Source organism: Monodelphis domestica, chromosome 6, assembly GCF_027887165.1.
Source record: "Monodelphis domestica isolate mMonDom1 chromosome 6, mMonDom1.pri, whole genome shotgun sequence".
NCBI classification, from domain to species: Eukaryota; Metazoa; Chordata; class Mammalia; order Didelphimorphia; family Didelphidae; genus Monodelphis; species Monodelphis domestica.
Window position 1 is genome coordinate 55,971,154 of NC_077232.1, and position 23,817 is coordinate 55,994,970.

Genomic DNA, 23,817 nt, shown 5'->3' on the forward strand with positions numbered 1-23,817 from the left:
ACATCATATTTTAATAAATAGTTTAATTGCAAAGCAATTTTACTTTTTCTAATATGAAAGCTCATGAATTTATTACTGTTAATACCAAAACCAAATTTTCTTTGTCATGGATGGATTTTACATTTTTAGGTCTTGAAATGAAAATGGTTTTAAAATATTTAAATTAATTCCTAAATAATGATCAGATTTCCTCTATTTCCAATTCTCTCACAGCTAGTAAAAAAAAAAATTTAGGCCATTTGCCACTCCTTTTATCTTCTCATTCTGATACATTAGTCATTTGATTTTGGTTTGATAGAAGCTATAATTGAATAATTATTCCTTCTCACAGGTGAAATTAACAAAGTGCCGATTGGACAAAGCACACTGTTAGCAGCCCGTTTACAAATTCATGGCTTTGACATCTGTGTCCTTCTCGACTCACTGCCCAGAATTCATTTGTCACCAGAACAACTCACGTGGTGAATAGATTAAGATGGGAAATCCTTTATTCCTTAGAGATGGCTCACAAACTTTGGAATATTAAAGGGAAAGATGATAATACTACAAGCTTGTAGAAATGATTTCACATGAATACAAGCATCACCTGGTTACAGATAAGCTACTGGAGGGTGCAAGGAATAAGAAGAAGGGAAAACAGATAAGTATTATTTGTAGTTATTTGTATATTTGTATAGAAGTAAAGCTAAATTGCCTTTAATTAGTTAGGGTCCTAAAAACATGGGGGAAAGAAAGTCTAGCAGTGAAGCCTTTTAAAGAGAAAAATGGTGATGGAGAGAATATTCACATATGTGTATTTATAGAAATATATATATATAAAATATATAAATAGAAACACACACATATATATACTCAATATGCATATAAACTATAATATTATAATTGGATTCTAGGCCACTGCAATAAAGTGAATATGGCAATAAAGCCAGTCACATAGGTTTTAAGTTAAGATTAGTTAAGTTAAGATTCACACTATATTGTAGTCTATTAAGTGTGCAACAGAATTATGTCTAAAAGAACACTATATATATCTTAATTTAAAAATATTTTTTGGCTAAAAAATGCTAAATATCATCTAAGCTTTCAGTGAGGTGTGATCTTTTTGCTAGTGGAGAGTCTTGTCTTGATTTTGATGGCTGCTCTCTGAAGGTTGGGGGTGGCTGTGGTAATTTCTTAAAATAAAACAACAATGAAGTTTTAGTACATTGATTAATTCTTCCTTTCACTTGAACACTTGAACCTGGCCTAATTTCAATATTGTCAGGTAAGATAGGGGAATGGCCAGGGGGCAGAGCAGTCAGAACACATACAACAATTATCAATTAAGTTTGTCATATTACATGGATGAGGTTCTTGGCACCCCAAAACAATTATTCTTGTAACATCAAAAATCACTGATCACAGATCAGCGTAAGGGACACAATGTGAGCATAGGTATTAGAAAAATGGTACCAACATACCCATTCAATGCAGAATTGTTACAGATCTTCAATTTGTAAAAAAAAAAATAAATATTAGTGAGGCACAATCAAACAAGGTATGCCTGTATGTGTGTTTGAAATTAAAGGAACTGAAATTCATACATGCCTAGATATCATGGTACTTTCTAACAAATGAAGATTAAAAATGACTACATACTGACAAAATCAAAGCATTATACAAGGAGGCTCCAACTTTTTGCCAGTCTGAGTGATTAAAATGGTACTCCTCTATCTAATGTGATATAGGATATGAAATATAATTTTCCCACAGAATAAGCAAAGAATCTGTGATTTCATTGGCATGTGGTAAGTCCCTCTGGTTGAGCATCATCTACTGACACAGAAGGCATGACCTTCTTTTGGTGACCAAGTAAATAAATTCCATGGAGTTGGCATAATAGTGGTAAAACTGCTTATCTTGTTCCTGCAGTGAGATCTGAACCCAGGTTTTTTGGGCTTGAAATCCAGCAAACTACTCACTATCTATTTACCACATTGCTTTTAGTCCACAGAAACAGTGTTATAAATGGTGGTTGAATTCTGGGGCTAGGTCACCAAAGTCATGTTTAACCCATAATGTAGCAGAAATGTGGTACATATAAAATGAAAAAAAATATTATAAGATTATTAATCAAAACAAGAAGTTAACAAAAGATGTACACACATTTTATAATTAAACTTAAATACTGTACTTGAGGGAGGCTCCTTGAGGGAAAGCAGATTTAATAATAGGCTAGAAATTTAAATAAGAATTCTAACGGGAACATTAAAGCACATGCAAAAGCTTTAGAGGTTGATGATTCTGATTATTCATTATGTCATATGACACAAACTTTTGGAACATATTTTCTTTTGCAAGACAGAAAGGATTCAGTTAATGTGTCTAAGAGGTGTCTAAGATTTTATTCAATTATGGAATACTAAGTATGCCAAATGTATTAAAAACAGTACTTTTATGCTTATTAAATGGATATTTTTTTATTTAATGATGAAAGAAGGAAGTAGATACACTTTCTTGGGACTATTCAGAAGAGAAAAGTGATAAAAGAAAATCTGATATATGTGAGAATAATATCCATACTAAAATTAACTTTACCAACTTTAAAGCAATAATATGTGTATTCTAGTTACCATCATTATTACTTTAAGGCAAGAAAACAGGACAGAATTAGAGTATTGTATGTCCTAGAAGACAAAGCAAAGGAAATGAGAAGAAAGAAGAAACCCCAAGACAAAGAGCTCCCTGTATTAGCCAGACCAGGATAGGATAGTTTCACTGTTGTCCTGAAGTGGTAAATTCACTCTCAAGATTCTATGGCCTTTGATACTGTGCCTTCATAGCATTCCAAGTGATAAGGAAGTGAAAGTTTCTACAAGAACCTATATAGAGTAATTTTTAATAGTACTGACCAAAAAAAGCTCAATTTATAACAAATGAAGGATTCCAAAGGTATTTTTAAGGATATAGCTGTCACTGACATTTTGAAACAAAGGATTATTTTCCACACAGCCCAATGAACAAAACTTTTTAAGGAATTTGCACAACCTAAGGAAACAAAACACATTGAGAAAGCTAAACAAGTAAACACAATGCCTCCAATGGCTTCTCATTCCAAAATATAGTCATCAGTTTGACAGATCAATGTAAATAAACACCAGTCCAAAGATCCAGACTCATCTCCCTCTTATCTTCAGGAAGCTGCACAGTGAGAAAAGCTGGTGACTTTGTTAGAGTTCTTGGTGATGACTGCCTCACCTTCCACATTATTTTTGAAAAAGGGGCAAAGGGGCAAAGCACTGTGGTCTCTGGGAGATGAAGAAAAAAAAAAGAGTATGTAAAATATGCTTCCAAAAAGGGAAAAAACATATTTTGCATAATGTTGACCCAACTGTCACCTGAAAAATAATGGCATTATTAAGTTAAAAAATAAAAGTTCTCTTCTAACACAACTTTGTAAATATCTAATATCATTAGGTCAATTGTCTGAGATGAAAATATTTGAAGATTGGTGAAAGAATAAGTTAACTAGTTCTAATAATTTTGTTTTGCCTACTATCAAGTTTTGACAGAACAAATTAATAACAATGAGAGTGAAGTATGCTTATATAAGATAATTTTGTTGTGGTCACATCTTTTCCATTTTAAAAGCAGTTTTCAGAAATTCAGACATAAAAGAATGCAACTTGAAGTAGCAGTTGATGGTAAAGTAGATGAACTGCTGGGCTTGGAATCAGGGCCCGAGTATAAAGCTGGCCACAGACAGTTACTGTGTGACTGTAGAAATCACTTAATCTCTGTTTACCTCAGTTCTTGTCATCTGTAAAATGGAGATAATTCTACAATGAAGATCTCATAGGTCCTGACATGATGACTCCCCTATGTAAAGGCGAATGGATTTCTCCCATCAGTGGGACAGAGGAAAGCATAGAAACAAAAAGAACCTTCTAAAATAAATTATGTCAATCTATTATAAGTGAAATTTGAAATTTCAAGGCCTCACATCAATAATTCTATCAAGAGTTTAATCATTAATCATAGATTTTAAAACTACAAGAGACATTTTAGAGGTCATGGACTATAACCTCCTTATTTAAGAGATTCAAGGTAGGCCAGGACAAGGCTAAATTACTACTAAAGACTAGAGGTGGTAAGTAACAGAGCTAGATTTGAACTTAAATCCTTTTGATTGCAAATACAGAACTCTTTCCACTGTACTAAACTATAAGTCATCTAACTCTTAAAATGGGGTAGGTATCGCTATAATTAATTTTGAATTATAACTAATATGTTGTATTATTTTTAAAATCTCTTACCTTCCATTTTGAAATAGTACTGTATGCTATATTATTATTACCCATAAAACCAAACCCTAAATTAACTCTACATTTGCCTTTCTCTTTATATCCTAGCTGAAAATAATAATAATTAAATAATTAAAAGCTTTCAAATAGAGAAAAGTTAATTTAGCAAAGAAGGATACTCGATTTTGAAGGGAGAACTTTTTGCCTATTTGAGTAGATATAAATATCTATCCAGCATGCCCAATTATTAACAACAATATTAAATCAGACTGTTAGAATCCCTCTGCTTTTAAAAAAGCATCACAGGGACTTCCGGTTAAGATGGCGGCTTAGAGAAAGCTGAAGTTCAGATCTCCGGAAAACCCTTCCCGACCGATCTCAAACTAGAAGCTCCTAAGGCGCCGAAATTCAAAACGATCAACAGCACAGACCCTGGGAACCCTCCTCCTGGACCTGGACCCGGTTCAAAAGGTACGGCTCCCCTTAAAAGCCAGAACCCGAGATCCCTCGGACCTCAGGGGTAGGAGCGCAGAGTCCAAGGCTCCCGGAAGCGGCAGCCGCGCCGGGCTCAGAGAGCAGGGTCTGAGGAACAACAACCCTCAGGGTCTTCTACCCAAGTCCCAGTCCGGGTGAAAGTTACTGCCTGGGGCTTCCGCTGCAGAGAGCCGGTTGGTCCGGGTGAAAGTTACTGCCTGGGGCCTCCGCTGCAAAGAGCTGGTCGGTCCCGGTGAAAGTTACTGCCTGGGGCCTCTGCTGCAGAGAGCTGGTCAAAACAACAGCAACCCTCAGGGCGGGCAAGACAGCCTCACGGGCTGGATCCTGCTATCCAAGTCTCAGTGAAAGTCTGTGCTCTCGGAGCTTGGGGAAGCGGCAGCCCATCCCCCCGCAGGCCAACGAAACAGCCTCACGGCCAGGGATTCTGAAGGCAACTTCCGGAAATCGAGCCAGGGGGAGAGTGTGGCCTCGTGGTCCGACCCTTCCATTCCAGTTCCAGTGAGGCATATTCAGTTTAACCCAGGGAACGCTCATAGAACCAACATCTGCCCAGGACTAAAGCCTCTGATCACCAGACAAAGACAAGAAAAGCCAATCCTCCACGTTCAGAGATGACAAACTCCACAGAAGCACAGAAGCCCCAAAATACCAAGAAAAATAAGAAGAAAGGGGCGACTCTGGACACATTCTATGGAGCCAAAATACAAAATACAGAGCAGATAGAAGAAGATATACAAGAAAATTCTCCAAAATCTTCCAAAGGAAATAGAAACTCTCCACAAACCCATGAAGAATTTGAATCAGAAAGGACCAAAAAGATGGAAGCCCTCTGGGAGGAAAAGTGGGAAATGATGCAAAAGAAATTCACGCATCTACAAAACCAGTTTGACCAAACTGTAAAAGAAAACCAGGCTTTAAAGCAAGAACTAATAAAGCAAAGCCAAAACACCAAGAAATTAGAAGAGAACATAAAATATCTCACCGACAAGGTGATAGATCTGGAAAACAGGGGGAGAAGAGAAAATTTAAGAATAATTGGACTCCCAGAAAAGCCAGAAATAAACACCAAACTGGACATGGTGATACAAGATATAATCAAAGAAAATTGCCCAGAGATTCTAGAACAAGGGGGCAATACATCCACTGACAGAGCTCACAGAACACCTTCTACACTAAACCCCCAAAAGACAACTCCCAGGAATGTAATTGCCAAATTCCAAAGCTATCAAACAAAAGAAAAAATCCTACAGGAAGCCAGAAAAAGACAATTTAGATATAAAGGAATGCCAATCAGGGTCACACAAGACCTTGCAAGTTCTACGCTGAATGATCGTAAGGCATGGAACATGATCTTCAGAAAGGCAAGAGAGCTGGGTCTCCAACCAAGAATCAGCTACCCAGCAAAACTGACTATATACTTCCAAGGGAAAGTATGGGCATTCAACAAAATAGAAGACTTCCAACTTTTTGCAAAGAAAAGACCAGAGCTCTGTGGAAAGTTTGATACCGAAAATCAAAGAGCAAGGAATACCTGAAAAGGTAAATATTAAGGAAAGGGGAAAAATGTTATCTTCTTTTACTCAAACTCTCTTCTATAAGGACTACATTTATATCAACCTATGTATACTAATATGTGGGGAAAATGTAATGTATAAATAGGGGGTAAAGAAAGACCAAATAGAATAATGGTTCTCACACAAAGATTCACAGGGGAAGGGGAGGGGAAGAAAACTCCTATAAGAAGGAGAGGAAGAGAGGGGGGGGGGGGGTTACTTAAACCTCAATCTCAGGGAAATCAACTCTGAGAGGGAAAAACATCCAGATCCATTGGGATCTTGAATTCTATCTTACCCAACAAGGGTAAGGAGAAGGGAAAACCAAGGGGGGGAGGGGGAGAGGGAGAACAAAAAGGGAGGGAAAGAGAGGGGGGAGGGGGAGGGAACAAAAAGGGAGGGACTAAAAAGGGAAACATCAAGGGAGGGGACAAGGGGGACTGATTCAAAGTAAATCACTGGACTAAAAGGTAGAGCCGAAGAAGAAAAGGTTAGAATTAGGGAAGGCAATCAAAATGCCAGGGAGTCCACAAATGACAATCATAACTTTGAACGTGAATGGGATGAACTCACCCATAAAACGTAGACGAATAGCTGAATGGATTAGAATCCAAAACCCTACCATATGTTGTCTTCAAGAAACACACATGAGGCGGGTTGACACCCACAAGGTCAGAATTAAAGGATGGAGTAAGACCTTCTGGGCCTCAACTGATAGAAAGAAGGCAGGAGTGGTAATCATGATATCTGATAAAGCCAATGCAAAAATAGACCTGATCAAAAGGGATAGGGAAGGTAATTATATTTTGTTAAAAGGGACTCTAGACAATGAGGAAATATCATTAATCAACATGTATGCACCAAATAATATAGCACCCAAATTTCTAATGGAGAAACTAGGAGAATTGAAGGAAGAAATAGACAATAAAACCATACTAGTGGGAGACTTAAACCAACCATTATCAAATTTAGATAAATCAAATCAAAAAATAAATAAGAAAGAGGTAAAAGAAGTGAATGAAATCTTAGAAAAATTAGAATTAATAGACATATGGAGAAAAATAAATAGGGATAAAAAGGAATACACCTTCTTCTCAGCACCACATGGCACATTCACAAAAATTGACCATACATTAGGTCACAGAAACATAGCACACAAATGCAAAAAAGCAGAAATAATGAATGCAGCCTTCTCAGATCACAAGGCAATAAAAATAATGATTAGTAATGGTACATGGAAAACCAAATCTAAAACCAATTGGAAATTAAACAATATGATACTCCAAAACCGTTTAGCTAAAGAAGAAATCATAGAAACAATTAATAATTTCATCAAGGAAAATGACAATGGCGAAACATCCTTTCAAACCTTTTGGGATGCAGCCAAAGCGGTAATCAGAGGCAAATTCATATCCCTGAAAGCTCATATTAACAAACAAGGGAGAGCAGAGATCAATCAATTGGAAATGCAATTGAAAAAACTCGAAAGCGATCAAATTAAAAACCCCCAGCAGAAAACCAAATTAGAAATCCTAAAAATTAAGGGAGAAATTAATAAAATCGAAAGTGATAGAACTATTGATTTAATAAATAAGACAAGAAGCTGGTACTTTGAAAAAACAAACAAAATAGACAAAGTACTGGTCAATCTAATTAAAAAAAGGAAGGAAGAAAAGCAAATTCATAGCATTAAAGATGAAAAGGGGGACAGCACCTCCAATGAGGAGGAAATTAAGGCAATCATTAGAAATTACTTTGCCCAATTATATGGCAATAAATACACCAATTTAGGAGAAATGGATGAATATATACAAAAATACAAACTGCCTAGACTAACAGAAGAGGAAATAGAATTCTTAAATAATCCCATATCAGAAATTGAAATCCATCAAGCCATCAAAGAACTTCCTAAGAAAAAATCCCCAGGGCCTGATGGATTCACCTGTGAATTCTATCAAACATTCAGAGAACAGTTAACCCCAATACTATACAAACTATTTGACATAATAAGCAAAGAGGGAGTTCTACCAAACTCCTTTTACGACACAAACATGGTACTGATTCCAAAACCAGGCAGGTCAAAAACAGAGAAAGAAAACTATAGACCAATCTCCCTAATGAATATAGATGCAAAAATTTTAAATAGGATACTAGCAAAAAGACTCCAGCAAGTGATCAGAAGGATCATTCACCATGATCAAGTAGGATTCATACCAGGGATGCAGGGCTGGTTCAACATTAGGAAAACCATCCACATAATTGACCACATCAACAAGCAAACTAGCAAGAACCACATGATTATCTCAATAGATGCAGAAAAAGCCTTTGATAAAATACAACACCCATTCCTATTAAAAACACTAGAAAGCATAGGAATAGAAGGGTCATTCCTAAAAATAATAAACAGTATATATCTAAAACCAACAGCTAATATCATCTGCAATGGGGATAAACTAGATGCATTCCCAATAAGATCAGGAGTGAAACAAGGATGCCCATTATCACCTCTACTATTTGACATTGTACTAGAAACACTAGCAGTAGCAATTAGAGAAGATAAAGAAATTGAAGGCATCAGAATAGGCAAGGAGGAGACCAAGTTATCACTCTTTGCGGATGACATGATGGTCTACTTAAAGAATCCTAGAGATTCAACCAAAAAGCTAATTGAAATAATCAACAACTTTAGCAAAGTTGCAGGATACAAAATAAACCCACATAAATCATCAGCTTTTCTATATATCTCCAACACAGCTCAGCAGCAAGAACTAGAAAGAGAAATCCCATTCAAAATCACCTTAGACAAAATAAAATACCTAGGAATCTATCTCCCAAGACAAACACAGGAACTATATGAACACAACTACAAAACACTCGCCACACAACTAAAACTAGACTTGAACAATTGGAAAAACATTAACTGCTCATGGATAGGACGAGCCAATATAATAAAAATGACCATCCTACCCAAACTTATTTATCTATTTAGTGCCATACCCATTGAACTACCAAAATACTTCTTCACTGATTTAGAAAAAACCATAACAAAGTTCATTTGGAAGAACAAAAGATCAAGGATATCCAGGGAAATAATGAAAAAAAACACATATGATGGGGGCCTTGCAGTCCCAGACCTCAAACTATATTACAAAGCAGCAGTCATCAAAACAATTTGGTACTGGCTAAGAAACAGAAAGGAAGATCAGTGGAATAGACTGGGGGAAAACGACCTCAGCAAGACAGTATACGATAAACCCAAAGATCCCAGCTTTTGGGACAAAAATCCACTATTCGATAAAAACTGCTGGGAAAATTGGAAGACAGTGTGGGAGAGACTAGGAATAGATCAACACCTCACACCCTACACCAAGATAAATTCAAAATGGGTGAGTGACTTAAACATAAAGAAGGAAACCATAAGTAAATTGGGTAAACACAGAATAGTATACATGTCAGACCTTTGGGAGGGGAAAGGCTTTAAAACCAAGCAAGATATAGAAAGAATCACAAAATGTAAAATAAATAATTTTGACTACATCAAACTAAAAAGCTTTTGTACAAACAAAACCAATATAACTAAAATCAGAAGGGAAACAACAAATTGGGAAAAAATCTTCATAGAAACCTCTGACAAAGGTTTAATTACTCATATTTATAATGAGCTAAATCAATTGTACAAAAAATCAAGCCATTCTCCAATTGATAAATGGGCAAGGGAAATGGATAGGCAGTTCTCAGATAAAGAAATCAAAACTATTAACAAGCACATGAAGAAGTGTTCTACATCTCTTATAATCAGAGAGATGCAAATCAAAACAACTCTGAGGTATCACCTCACACCTAGCAGATTGGCTAACATAACAGCAAAGGAAAGTAATGAATGCTGGAGGGGATGTGGCAAAGTAGGGACATTAATTCATTGCTGGTGGAGTTGTGAACTGATCCAACCATTCTGGAGGGCAATTTGGAACTATGCCCAAAGGGCGACAAAAGAATATCTACCCTTTGACCCAGCCATAGCACTGCTGGGTCTGTACCCCAAAGAGATAATGGACACAAAGACTTGTACAAAAATATTCATAGCTACACTCTTTGTGGTGGCCCAAAACTGGAAAACGAGGGGATGCCCATCAATTGGGGAATGGCTGAACAAACTGTGGTATATGTTGGTGATGGAATACTATTGTGCTCAAAGGAATAATAAAGTGGAGAAGTTCCATGGAGACTGGAACAACCTCCAGGAAGTGATGCAGAGCGAGAGGAGCAGAACCAGGAGAACATTGTACACAGAGACTAATACACTGTGGTATAATCGAACGTAATGGACTTCTCCATTAGGGGCGGTGTAATGTCCCTGAACAACTTTCAAGGATCCAGGAGAAAAAAAACACCATTCATAAGCAAAGGATAAACTATGGGAGTGGAAACACCGAGAAAAAGCAACTGCCTGAATACAGAGGTTGAGGGGACATGACAGAGGATAGACTTTAAATGAACACTCTAATGCAAATACTATCAACAAAGCAATGGGTTCAAATCAAGAAAACATCTAATGCCCAGTGGACTTACGCGTCGGCTATGGGGGGTGGGGGGGAGGAAAAGAAAATGATCTATGTCTTTAACGAATAATGCTTGGAAATGATCAAATAAAATATATTTAAAAAAAAAAAAGCATCACAGCTATTTCAATAGCAAATAGAGGAGTTGGAATACAAGGTTCATTATGCAAGGAGTTATGGCATAATTTCAAACATAGTAAGAGGGTCTCCTTCCCCCTAAAAATATCTCTAGAACCTGTCTGATGATGCCCTTCAGTTTAAAAATAGTTTAAAAAAACATTATTTTAAATATATTAAGACTTGCAGTTAAACAGTACTCAGAATGATGAAATCTGATTAGAAAGTTAAGTCAGATCCCATCTGACCCATACCTGACCAAGAAACCTCTCAACAACAGTCCCAATAAGTGGTCATCCATCTTTTATTTAAAGACCTCAAGAGAGGTATAGGCTTCCATATTTCTAGGTTGCCCATTCTAATACTGGATAGAGAATTAGGGAGTTTACCCTGACATCAAATTTAACAAATTTTACCTTTGTTTCCTATTTCTGATTTCCAAGGACTAGCAAAAAAAAAAAAAAGCTGAGCTCTCATTGTACATGACAGGCCTTTATATCCTTGAATATCATTACTGTAGAAAATGCAAGATTATAGATTGTAGCTATGGAGATGACTGTTGTCATTTTACATTCCATAAGTGGAAAAAATGTACATATCCTGTTCTAGACTTTCTGCTGGCCTTACATTTCATATCATCTCCAACCCAGTAGATATCAAACAAATCAAAAATAGAATTCATTATCCTTCCCCTTAACTATAGAGTACAATACCCTCTTCTTGGTCTCTCGGGTTTGAAATTTAGGGGTCATCCTGAATCTTCACTATGTCTCACCCCACTCCACCAGATCCTCTGGTGCCACAGCCTGCTGGTATCACCTTTGGAACATCTATCAAATATGTTCCCTTCTCTCCTCACACCTAGATTATGGCAAAATTCTCCATTCAGCCACTAAAGTGATTTTACTAAGGCATAGATCTGATCATGCCATCCCCTATGCAAAAAAATTCTGTGACTCCATATTGCTTCCATAATGAAATACAAAATACTCTATTTGGCATTCAAAGCTCTTGGTGACCTAGCCCCCACCTACCTTTCTGGTCTTCTTACACCATACTCTTTACCATGTGTTCACTCACACAGGAAAGATCAAATGGATGAAGACTATTTCCCAGATTTCAACATTCATCTGAAAAGATACCTTATTAGGCTTGTCTAACACTATGTATATGTACAGACATATTATATATATGCACATACACATAAAGGTATCCCTTTCATATCACAACTTTCCCACTCACAGTTTTGCTATATTACAGATTAGCATAAGAAATTAAATTGGAATTAAAAAAATTTTTTGTTATACATGAAGTATGTTCAATATTTTTCTTTTCAATTTTTAAAATTTCTTTTTTTATATTTTCATTTAACATTGATCTACATATAGCCTATGAACAAACACTTCACCCAAATTTTATAATCATAAGGAACTATAAATATCCCATAAGTGAAAAACTTCAGACTTCTTCTCTAGTATAAAAGGAGGGCCAAATTTCCAAATCATGGGAATACTGAGACCCTAATCCTAACCCACACCCTTTTCAATTTGAAATGGATACCTATATAATATATATTTGGGATACCCAATACAGATGCAGAATTAATTAGGCCTTAATTGAATATAAGCAGAAAAGAGGATCATCCACACCTTTAAAGAGTTTATATTCAAATCAGAGATGATTACACATAAAAGAAAGTTGAAAAGTTGGAGTGGGAGGAGATGGTCATAGTAGAAAAAGTACAAAGATTAAGAATTGGAGCCTTTGAGAGGAATGAAAAATGGCTAACCTGGACTTTATCCTTAAAATGGAGATTCTAGAAGGAATTGCCCAATTAAAAACATCCACAGAAGAGTATAATTCCATTATGAGAAAATGAGGAGCAGAGCAAAATTCCAGGTTGAGAAGGCTTCTGTGGCATGGTGGATAAAGTTTAGAGAATCAGGAGTAGAGCCTGGAGAAGAATGAAAAGGAGAGTGGCCTAGATTCTTTTCAGGAAATCAGAAAATTCTTTCATTGACCTCAAGACAATCTCTTACCAGTACTGCTATATGACAGTAAGAAAGGAAACACCACTGTTTCAAAAGAACTAAAGGTGATAATCACATAGAAAACAATGAAGAGATACATGGTTAGTATGTGCAGCCTGCAAAATATAACCAACAAGGAACTCCAAAGAAGAGGAGTAAAGGACACAGTCAAGAAATTATAAGATAGGAAGAAAAGACGTAGCAAGAATGAACAATGACCCAGAGTACTCCCTAGTATCCTAATAATATCGGGAGAGAGAAAGCTTCCAGAATATTGGATGGATCCTCTGGGGAGAATTATAGGGAGAATATGGACAAGAAGATGGGAAGACAAAGGTAAGTGGTAATTGGTACTGTTGGCAATAAATGCGGCATGACTGAAACCTCAAATTCACTTGAGTATATGAGAATATTTATTGTCATTTATTCTCTTTGAGTTTATTCTGCAAATATTTCCTATATGCCACCATGATAATATAAGCTCTTTCCTGGTAGAGCTTGTTTCATTCCTATATTGGTATCCCCAGTGCCTAACTTTGTGCTTGCCTGGCACACAAGTGATTAATAAATACTAATTGAAAGGAAAGAAATAATTTTTAAAAAATAAAATGAATGAAAATTCAACTTTAGGGATATCTAAACCCTTTTATGAAGGAACTATGCTTTTAAAAAGCTAAACATTTCTTTAGATAAATTTAAAAAATCCATTTCCAAAGAATTTTTAATAAAATAGATAGATTCGTAATTGTGATTAAAAATAAGTTCGGTATGTTGAGGAAAGAAAACTATCAGCTTTAAATAAATATTCATTAAGCCATAGAAAATTACAAAGTGAATGTTGACAAAAATAAAACCAACATATTCTCTAAATAGGTGACCTACTTGAGCTACTGAGAATTTATACTTTATGTTGCCTAAATGTCTCCTGCTGTCTGATTTATGGACTAATTCAGTTAGAAACTGCTGAAATAGAATCTCTCAAAAGAATGCCACAGTTAGTTACCCTTTCCTTTTAGCCATTTCCTTTAAAAACAAAGTTAAAGGGGTTGTCCCTTGATTGGGAAATGGCTGAAAAAAATTATGGTTTATGATGGTGATGGGATACTATTATGCTATAAGGAATGATAAACTGCTTGATTTCTATAAAAACTGGGAAGACCTACATGAATTGAGGTGGAGTGAAATGAGCAGAGCAAGCAGAACACTGAACACAGTAATTTAAACATTGTGGGATGATCAAACGTGCCCAAGGGACTGCTATCCATGTCTAGAGAAAGAAAGGTTGGAGAATGAAGAAGAAAACATATGGTTTATCACTCATTTATATAGGTATATGATTTGGGATTTTGATTTTTTTTTGTTTAAACTTTTACCTTCCAATTTTTTTTGTTTAAACTTTTACCTTCCACCTTAGAACCAATACTGTATATGGTTCTATGGCAGAATAGGGACTAGGCAATGGGAGTTAAGTTACTTGCCCAGGGTCACACAACTAGGAAGTGTCCAAGGCCACATTTGAACCTAGAACCCTCCTGTCTCTAGGCCGGGCTCTCAATCTACTGAGCTACCCAGTTGACCCCTGGGGTTTTAATTTTAAAAGATTACTTTATTATAAAAATGAATAACATGGAAATGGGCTTTGAGTGATGATACATGGATAACCCCATGGAATTGCTTGTTAGCTTTGTTAGCTCTGGGAGGAGGGAGGGAAAAGGGGAGGGAGAGAACATGAATCATGTAACCCATGGAAAAAATATTAAAAAAAATAAAAATTTAAAAATAAATAAAAAAACAAAGTTAAATGATTCCCAATAATAGCACAAACAGCATAAAACAACTTATTTTTCTAAATCACTGTTGTTTTCAAAGAACTTCCTCACCCACTAAGAGGTAATGTGAAGCAGAGGCTAGAAAGCTGGCCTCAGAACCTGTAAGGTCGGGGTTCAAGTTTCACCTCTGAAAACTCTTGGCTATGAGATCTTGAACAAGTTATTTTAGGGAACTCTCTAAGATCATAAGGAATTTGCTATTCTTTGTAAGGAAAGCTTCTCCTCAGGAGTTTCCTAAAACAATGAAATCATAGGATCAACAGACATTACTTCAATTGTGAAGATTAATAAGCCAGTTAATCTCCTAATAAATAAGAGATAGACTTCTAAAGTTGTGTAAATTTTCTTTCCTTTGAAAAAATTCGTATCTTTTTGTTTTTTTGTACCACCTTCATTTAAACATTTTTATATGGTTTTTGATGAGTTCGATTTTTTTTTCCTTTCAGCACTGCAGTTTCAATCATACCCAGCTTTTTTAACCCTTATGGACTCAATTCCAGGGATAAGGACTTATTATTTAACAAAGAAAGTAAGGAAGGAAAGGAAGGAAAGGAAGGAAAGGAAGGAAGGAAGGAAGGAAGGAAGGAAGGAAGGAAGGAAGGAAGGAAGGAAGGAAGGAAGGAAGGAAGGAAGGAAGGAAGGAAGGAAGGAAGGAAGGAAGGAAGGAAGGAAGGAAGGAAGGAAGGGAGGAAGGAAGGAAGGAAGGAAGGAAGGAAGGAAAAGAAAAACTTGGAGACAAAATAAAAATCTGAAGACAACTTGAGAAAATTGAGTATAAATCAATATCTCTAATCATACATCAAGGGAAGTTTCAAACACATACTTGTTAGTTAAAAAAGGTCATGTCATCATAAACAAGACAGAGTAGTAACTAAGGAAATATCTTTCATAACTATGAAGAGGGGAAGATTTCATGACCAGAGAAAGGGAATAATCACTGAAGACAAAATGGACAATTAAAATTACATAAAATTTAATAGTTTTTGTATAAACGAAACCAATAGTTGAAATTAGAAGGATATCAATTAGCGAGGGGAAAAAATCTTTGTATCAAGTTTTTAAAAATTAATTTTATTTATTTAATTAATTTAAAATATTTTTTCCTTTCAGCACTGCAGTTTCAATCATACCCAGCTTTTTTAACCCTTATGGACTCAATTCCAGGGATAAGGACTTATTATTTAACAAAGAAAGTAAGGAAGGAAAGGAAGGAAAGGAAGGAAAGGAAGGAAAGGAAGGAAGGAAGGAAGGAAGGAAGGAAGGAAGGAAGGAAGGAAGGAAGGAAGGAAGGAAGGAAGGAAGGAAGGAAGGAAGGAAGGAAGGAAGGAAGGAAGGAAGGAAGGAAGGAAGGAAGGAAGGAAGGAAGGAAGGAAAAGAAAAACTTGGAGACAAAATAAAAATCTGAAGACAACTTGAGAAAATTGGGTATAAATCAATATCTCTAATCATACATCAAGGGAAGTTTCAAACACATACTTGTTAGTTAAAAAAGGTCATGTCATCATAAACAAGACAGAGTAGTAACTAAGGAAATATCTTTCATAACTATGAAGAGGGGAAGATTTCATGACCAGAGAAAGGGAATAATCACTGAAGACAAAATGGACAATTAAAATTACATAAAATTTAATAGTTTTTGTATAAACGAAACCAATAGTTGAAATTAGAAGGATATCAATTAGCGAGGGGAAAAAATCTTTGTATCAAGTTTTTAAAAATTAATTTTATTTATTTAATTAATTTAAAATATTTTTTCATTAAACTGTGTATACCTTTTAATCAAATAATACCACTACTGAGTCCAGACCCCCAAGCAATTAAATAAAGAAAAGAACCAATGATATTTATAACAGCTCTTTGTGGTAGCAAAGAACTAAAAATGAAGGGGCTATTGATCAATAACTGAACAAATTATGAAATATAATTGTGATAGAATATAACTGCACCACCAGAAGTGACAAAAGGGACCATTTTTGAGCAATCTGGAAAGATGTGTATGAACTGATACTGTGTGGAGTAAACAGAACAAGAACAATTTAAACAGCATTGAAAAGAAAAAGAAAAATGACCAACCATGATTCCACAGGCCTGATGATGAAGTAAGCTACCTGTTTCATAAGAGAGAGGTGATGGATCCAAAAGACAGAATGAGATACATATTTTCAGAAACAGACAATGTGGGAATTCGTTTTTCTTGACTATGCACATTATTAGAAGAATTTCGTTTCTCTTTTTTCAATCGTGAGAAGAAAAGGCAGATTTTTGTTAATTGTAAAGAAATAAATTTTTAAAAAAGAAAAAGAAAATCTGTTGTGAAATAATTCACCAGGAAGCCTATGCTCGATGGGAAAACAAAATGAAAAGAAGAGCTCACAAATTTGTGAAATGAAATTGCAGGGAAAATTCATGAATTTTTGTTTGTTTTGGATTATCTTTGTCCAGAAGGAGAGTACTTCATATTGTTTTCCATTTGCAAAGGTTTTGGCCACTTGTCTTCTGAGGCATATAATATAGTGTATATTTCTTGCCTTTGAGATGCTTAGAAAAAATTCTCCCATTTCTTGAAGGGGGAGGGAGGAGGAAAGAAAGAAAAAAATTTTGAGGGAAAAAACAAGGATTGAAAAGATAAATAATTTTGAAAGACTTCAGAGCTCTGTTCAATGCAATAACCAATCACAGATCCAGAGAACTGTGGTCGAACCATGTGTATCCCCCTTCTGACAAATAATTGATGAATTCAAGACACTAAATAAGACAGTTTTAGTCACAGTCAATGTTCCTTTGTTTTGATTAACCAAGCATATGTTGTAAGGTTTGTTTCTTTTGTTTTTCATAAATGGGTATGAAGATGTGAGATAAGGTTGCAAGAGAAATTCTCATTGAAGAATTCTCTTAGATGCACAGAAGAAAACAGAATGTGAGAAAGAATCACAAACAAGCAGGGTATTCTTTAAAGTTACAAATTATATAATGAATTTCACATACTTAAAAAGCATGAATGATACATAATAAGCTCTAAAGTATAAGGATGTGCAGTTCCATTTGTAATTTTTTGTTCTAATATGAATACAAAAACACTTATTTTAAGTTCAGAATATCTGATGAGAAAAAAGAATGAATAGAAATAGACCTATTATATAGTAATGCTTCATTCCTCTTGTAATAGAAAATAGTTTGGATACTGCTTCATCAACTTAACCTGACCAGCCATATCATACATTGCCTAAGGATTCTAATGAACTTCTTGAGAATTCAATACAAACTTATTAAGTAGCTGCCAGTCACTGAATTTTTTAAGATCAATGAATACCATGGTCTTGATGTGGTTTCCTACATTTCTTCTCTACATGCATGGTTCATGACCACTATACTGCATTGTAACAAAAAAAGTCAAATTATTCCTACAGAAGTATATGGTTTACAATATTGCCAAAGGGCAATTATGTTTTGATCATACTGAAGTAAATGGAAAAAAGAAATAAAATATTGACCCACAGTTAGTTCCTTCTATACCCTGTCCCCATTTTTTTAAAAAACGCATGATTCTAGCATATTTCTCTACCTCCCTCAACTTTTAGTAGCACTGAATTTAGCTATAACAGTAATACCAACATAATTTCATAGGACATCAGTTAGTAATAGGCACATACTTTAATGTGAGACCCTTTCAATTAAAGTGAGTCCCTTTCAATTGCATCCAATTAATGCACTTTGAAATACACGCATCCAATATACATGTTGTTGTCAGTGCCTTAGATAGGTTTGTGGGACAAGAAGAGAGAAAGGTAGATGAATTACTCAACCTAAATAGCATATTTTATGTATGGATGTTGCTAGTTTAAAAAGATTTACCATAACTTTACGTTATACTTTAAAGCATTACCCTGAAGAAAACCTGAGGGGCATGAAAGGAGGCGATCTCAAAAATACAGTCATTAAAAAAACCTAATCATTTGAATTGTTATACTTTTTAAATGATTAAAGAGAAAATAATGAAACACTTTAAAGTTCCCAGTTAAATCATAAGCCACTGTGAAGCTAAGTTCCTATTTTCAGTGATCATGAAGAATTTGCCATTAAAGTGATTAATATCCCTCTTACTATAAAAGTTGATATTGGAAAGGAAATAAATTATATAAACCTTTAAAATGAAAAATAACTTCTGTTTGATTTCTTCTTGATATCAAGTGAGAAATATCTAAAAGCTTATAAAGTCTATTTTAAAATATTTTACACAAAGTGATTTGAAGATACCAATGGCTTGGAGACCTGATTAACTCTATTAACAATCCAATAAGCAAATGGTTTAAACGTTTTGCTACTGGAAGCAACTTTCATCTATGATGTCACTTTTCTCAGTCATGCTTAGTTTGTTTGAAGTTCAAGGGTTATTCATACAAAAACCAAATTATTTAAATGGAAATTCTATACCAACCTGATCCTCCCTTTGCCAGGTATTTGTCCTTTGCATAAATGACAGAATCCAACATAGACTCAAAGAGGAGAAAATAGCCCTGTATAGTAAAGAAAAAATAGATTTTAGAAATATTCAAGTACCCTGTGACCAAGTCATTTTGGATTATAATTCTCTGTATTACAATGCACAATTAAGTATTCGGTAACATTTCATTATATTCAGTGTTCTATATAGCCTAAATTTGTCAGCATGACATCCATCAAGTCAAGTCAGGATATGACCATGGACAAAACTTTTTATCTCCCCTTTCAAAATATTTCTTTTGTCCATTTTTCAACCAGAAGATTCTTGATTAAATTTTAATAAGATGGCATTATAACCTCAACTAGTTCTTTTGTCTTTCCTACAATCCTTTTGATCTACTCTTACTTTATGTCTCAATTCTTACAAAGAATTCCAAGCCTTTTCCTCTCTCCTCAATTATGCAAATAAATTAACATTTTTATTTCACTAAAACAACTGAAGCTATAACAATTTCCTTAAAATTTTTCATTACCATCACCCATTCTCTCCTACTTTCTTCTTGTCTGGGCTTGAGGTATTTTTTGAAATGGCATCCATCTGTGTCCTTAATTCCATCACCTGCTCAAATATCATCCCCTTTTTTCACAGGTAGTTTCAGTCTATGCCTCTGTACCATCCTCATCTGTTGACAAAAATGCTTAGGTCTCACTAAAAAAACCAAAAAAGCCTTCTCTCAATCCTTCTACTACAAAGGATTTTAGTTTGAGGACTGAATTTGTTTAATATTTTGATAACTGTAGTTCAATATAAATGGCTTCCTTTTTATTTCTTGTATTTTATTTGTTAATATTTATCTGTTACATTAAAACAGTACTATTCTGAGAAAACTTCCATAGGTTTCATCAGTCTCTCTCTTTTTTTTTTTTAATTTTTTTTTTCATCAGTCTCTTAAAGAACTCTATCTGGTTGCATTGCCAACTACTTGAAAAAGTTGACTGTCTTACTTCCTTTACCACATATTCCCCCTTCCCCCACCCAATCCCTTGAAATCTAACTTCTCTCTCCTACTTTTCTACCTACTCCTTTCTTAGTTCCTTTATAGGTTCTTCACCTTCTTTCTTTACCTCTTAAAATGTGTTCAAAGTCTGTACTTAGATCTCTTCTGTACATTATTTCTTTTGTGAATCTCAATTACCCCATATAATCTCTACAATGAAATTAACTCTCAAATTCCTATTTCTACCCATGAATTCCTTCACTCCCAGTTATGCCTGAGGTTTTAGCCTTTTGGTTTTAATATTTCCTGAGATTTCATGAAGTCAACACCTTTTTGGTCCATGCAATTTTCAGGAAGATTGTAGCTTGGGCAAGGTTTTGTAACTCGTGTGCCAAGCTTGTCATACAAGTCTTTCAACTTCTTTCTTCCATAGCTCTCATTTCTTTCCCATGTTTTTTTTCCCCCCCTCAGGAGTTATCATTTAGTTTATTAAAATACTTTAAACTCTTTTTAAAACTCTTGCTTCACCTTTTATAAGAATTTTAGTTAAATTTGTGCCCAAGTGGTGTTCTTCTCTAAAGTATTGCTTTTAGATGTTTTGGTTTAGTGTTTGTGTCTTGAACATCTCTGCTACCATAAAATTCATCATGGCAGGTTTTGTTTTTAAATTTGTTTATTCATCTCATCTTCTGAGTGCAAACTTGAAGTTATAGCTGGACACTTAGGTACTTTAGGCAGAAGAGCCTGGGTTAAGTTCTTTTGTTTTTCTTTAAAACTAAAAGATGTATTTCTAGTATTCAGGCACAGACTAGGACCTGCAAAGCATTTAATGCTCTCAGGGTTGTCTGATCCTAGGCAGAGTCTGATTGCTGTGCCCTTGATCTGAGCTCTGCAAGTTCCTAATCTAGGTTTGTTTTTGAGCAAGAGTACACTGCTACTGAACTCAGCCCCTACCAGTCATCCGGAAAGCAGAACAGCAGAACTATAGGCTCCTCTTCAGGCTGAGTTTCCTGCCCTGGTTGTTCCTTTGCAGGCTGAGCTAAAGGTAAGAAGTGAGACCCTGAAATGAACTTCAGGTCTGCGCCACACAACTACTGCCATTTCTGAATTTTCTTCTTTCTTTAGACCATCCAGGCCCTCCCTGTGTATGCTGCTCCATTTCTGCCTCTGCCCTGGATCTGTAATGTGGGAGTGGGAGTGAGTGGCAAAGCTGCCAGCAAGCATCTATGCCCAGTCTGGAACCTTCTTTTGTGCTGGTGTGTAGCCTGTACAGCTGAGCACAGTGTTCCATGTGCTGTGGTTTTGTGTGTGAGACCTCTCTGTCTCCCTATGATAACCTGGCTTAAACAAAGGACTTGCTGTGACCTTTTAAGGATTTCTCCATCAGGATTTAGTCTTGTGCGTTTTATATACTTATTTAGAGGACTGGTAGTTGGGAACTCAAATGGAAACTTTCAGAGTAGGTTCTTAAAAGATTATTCCAGTGTACTGCAGATTCTAACAAGCTGGAATAATGATAGACTGTGTGTCCACCATCAAATTAGCCCAGTTAAATTTAGAGAAACTCATTATAATGAGGGTGGAGCCTGGGAGAAAGATTTCTTTGGCCATAGCAATTCAAAGATATATCAGGATTCGGATGGATTAAAATTTTTTAAAAACCTAATAATAACTATCATATAATAATTCCTATGGAGCAGATAGGGGGCACAGTGGATGGAGTGCCCAGCCTGGAGTCAGGAAGAGCCGATTTCAAATCTGACTTTACTTACTAGCTGCATGACCCTAGGCAAGTCAATTAACTGTGTTTGCCTCAGGTTCCTCATCTCTCAAATAAGCAGAAGGAAATGACAAAGCACTCAGTATCCTTGCCAATGAAATCCCCTAAAGGGGTCATAAAAAGTCATGTATGACTGAAAATGACCAAACAAAAATAAAAATACCTATTACACATCACACTGTGTTTAGTGCTTTATAATTATTATCTCATTTGATCCTCATAAAACCCTGTTACAGATGAGGAAAATGAGGCAAAAAGAGGTTAAGTGACTTGTTCATGGTCACTGAGGCTGGATTTAAAACTCAAGTCTTCCTGACTCCAAGCCTAGTACTCTAATAAAGTTAAGTAATCTGATTAGCTGTTACATCTCTACTAGACTGTAAGTTCCATGAAAAAACCTTGGGATTATGTACCTGGACCATGATACCTCTTACTGTTTATCATCCCCAGACTAGCAGAATGCTTTCTCTAAAAAAATAAGCATCCAATAAATGTTAAATAATTTCTATTATACAACTAACAAACATTTCCAAGAGAACACCACTTCTGGGTAACTCATATTTTAGACTCGGATAAATTCTAGAAAAGAAAGAACAATAAATGACTATTGATATAAAGAAATAATGCATGAACACCATCGGCCGCAAATACATCCTAAAATCATATCAAAGTATTAGCAATTTTATAGTTACATGCAGTTACTGTTCAATTTCTAAGAATTCTATCCTAATTTCGCTATTGTAGCATAAGGCACAGCTTAGCCTTCTCATTCCATGATCAAAAAAAAAAAATCTATTCTGTTTCTGTACCAGCTACTTGTAGAGAAATGATAATAAATGCATTTCAGAGAAAATATAATTTGCTTCAAGGAATTTGTTTTGTGCTTGAAACTATTATCTTACAGTACAACAAAGTTATTTTTCAAAAGCATAGAAACAAGTATTTAATCGTCTCCCTAAATAAATTACACACTAAGAATACACATACTTCATTAAAGATTGATGATAAATACAGTTTAAATTCACAAAATTGTTATTTTCTCATTGAAAAGTCATATGCTAAACTTATTGCCATCAACAATTACATCATAATTTCATTAGAAAACATCTTATTTTAAAAATAAGATAATAATCACATAACTTTAAGAAAAATGGACTCTAATAAAAATCTTTCATGTATTTGTAAACACTAAAAAACTCTGACCATCCATTTCCCCTTATTCTCATTCACCTTTATTAGTACCTGTTGCTTCTCTACGTATATTTTAATAACTACACAAAATACATTTGATCCTCACTAATGTCATTTGTGGATGCAATCATCATTGGTCTCATCAAGTAATTCAGCTTAATTTAACTGATGCACAAGTTCATAAATAAAATGGCTTACAAATAACTATTTACCCATTTTCATAGAATGGGCATTAATTTATGCTGAGAGATTTATGAATTCTCTTCCTCTTAATAAAGTAGGTTAGTAAAACACTTGAACAGGCTAGAAAAATGACATTTCCAAAATCTCAGCTTGCTTTATAATAAAACAATACTAAAAAGGATAAAATGTTCTAAAAGCTATACTCATTCAATGGAAGTCAAGTTTTAAATAATTCCAAAGTTTTATTATTATATTTATCTTCATTACAGACTATATCAATCAACAAAAAGTCTTTCTTATAGCTTTAAACTTCCAAATTAGTTCATTATATTAACTGAATATTGTGTAGACATACAATT

At 35.0% G+C, this 23,817-nt stretch overlaps 1 protein-coding gene across 2 annotated transcripts in view; it reads right to left on the minus strand.

Annotated features, from left to right (window-relative positions):
- PRMT3 (protein arginine methyltransferase 3) overlaps positions 1-23,817 on the minus strand; it is a 158,796-nt gene that overhangs the window by 56,452 nt on the left and 78,527 nt on the right. For both annotated transcript variants that reach the window (XM_007497161.3, XM_007497162.2), the window contains one exon: positions 19,302-19,380. In XM_007497161.3, coding sequence (XP_007497223.1) covers positions 19,302-19,380 — 79 coding nt within the window. The remainder of the gene's footprint in view (positions 1-19,301; positions 19,381-23,817) is intronic.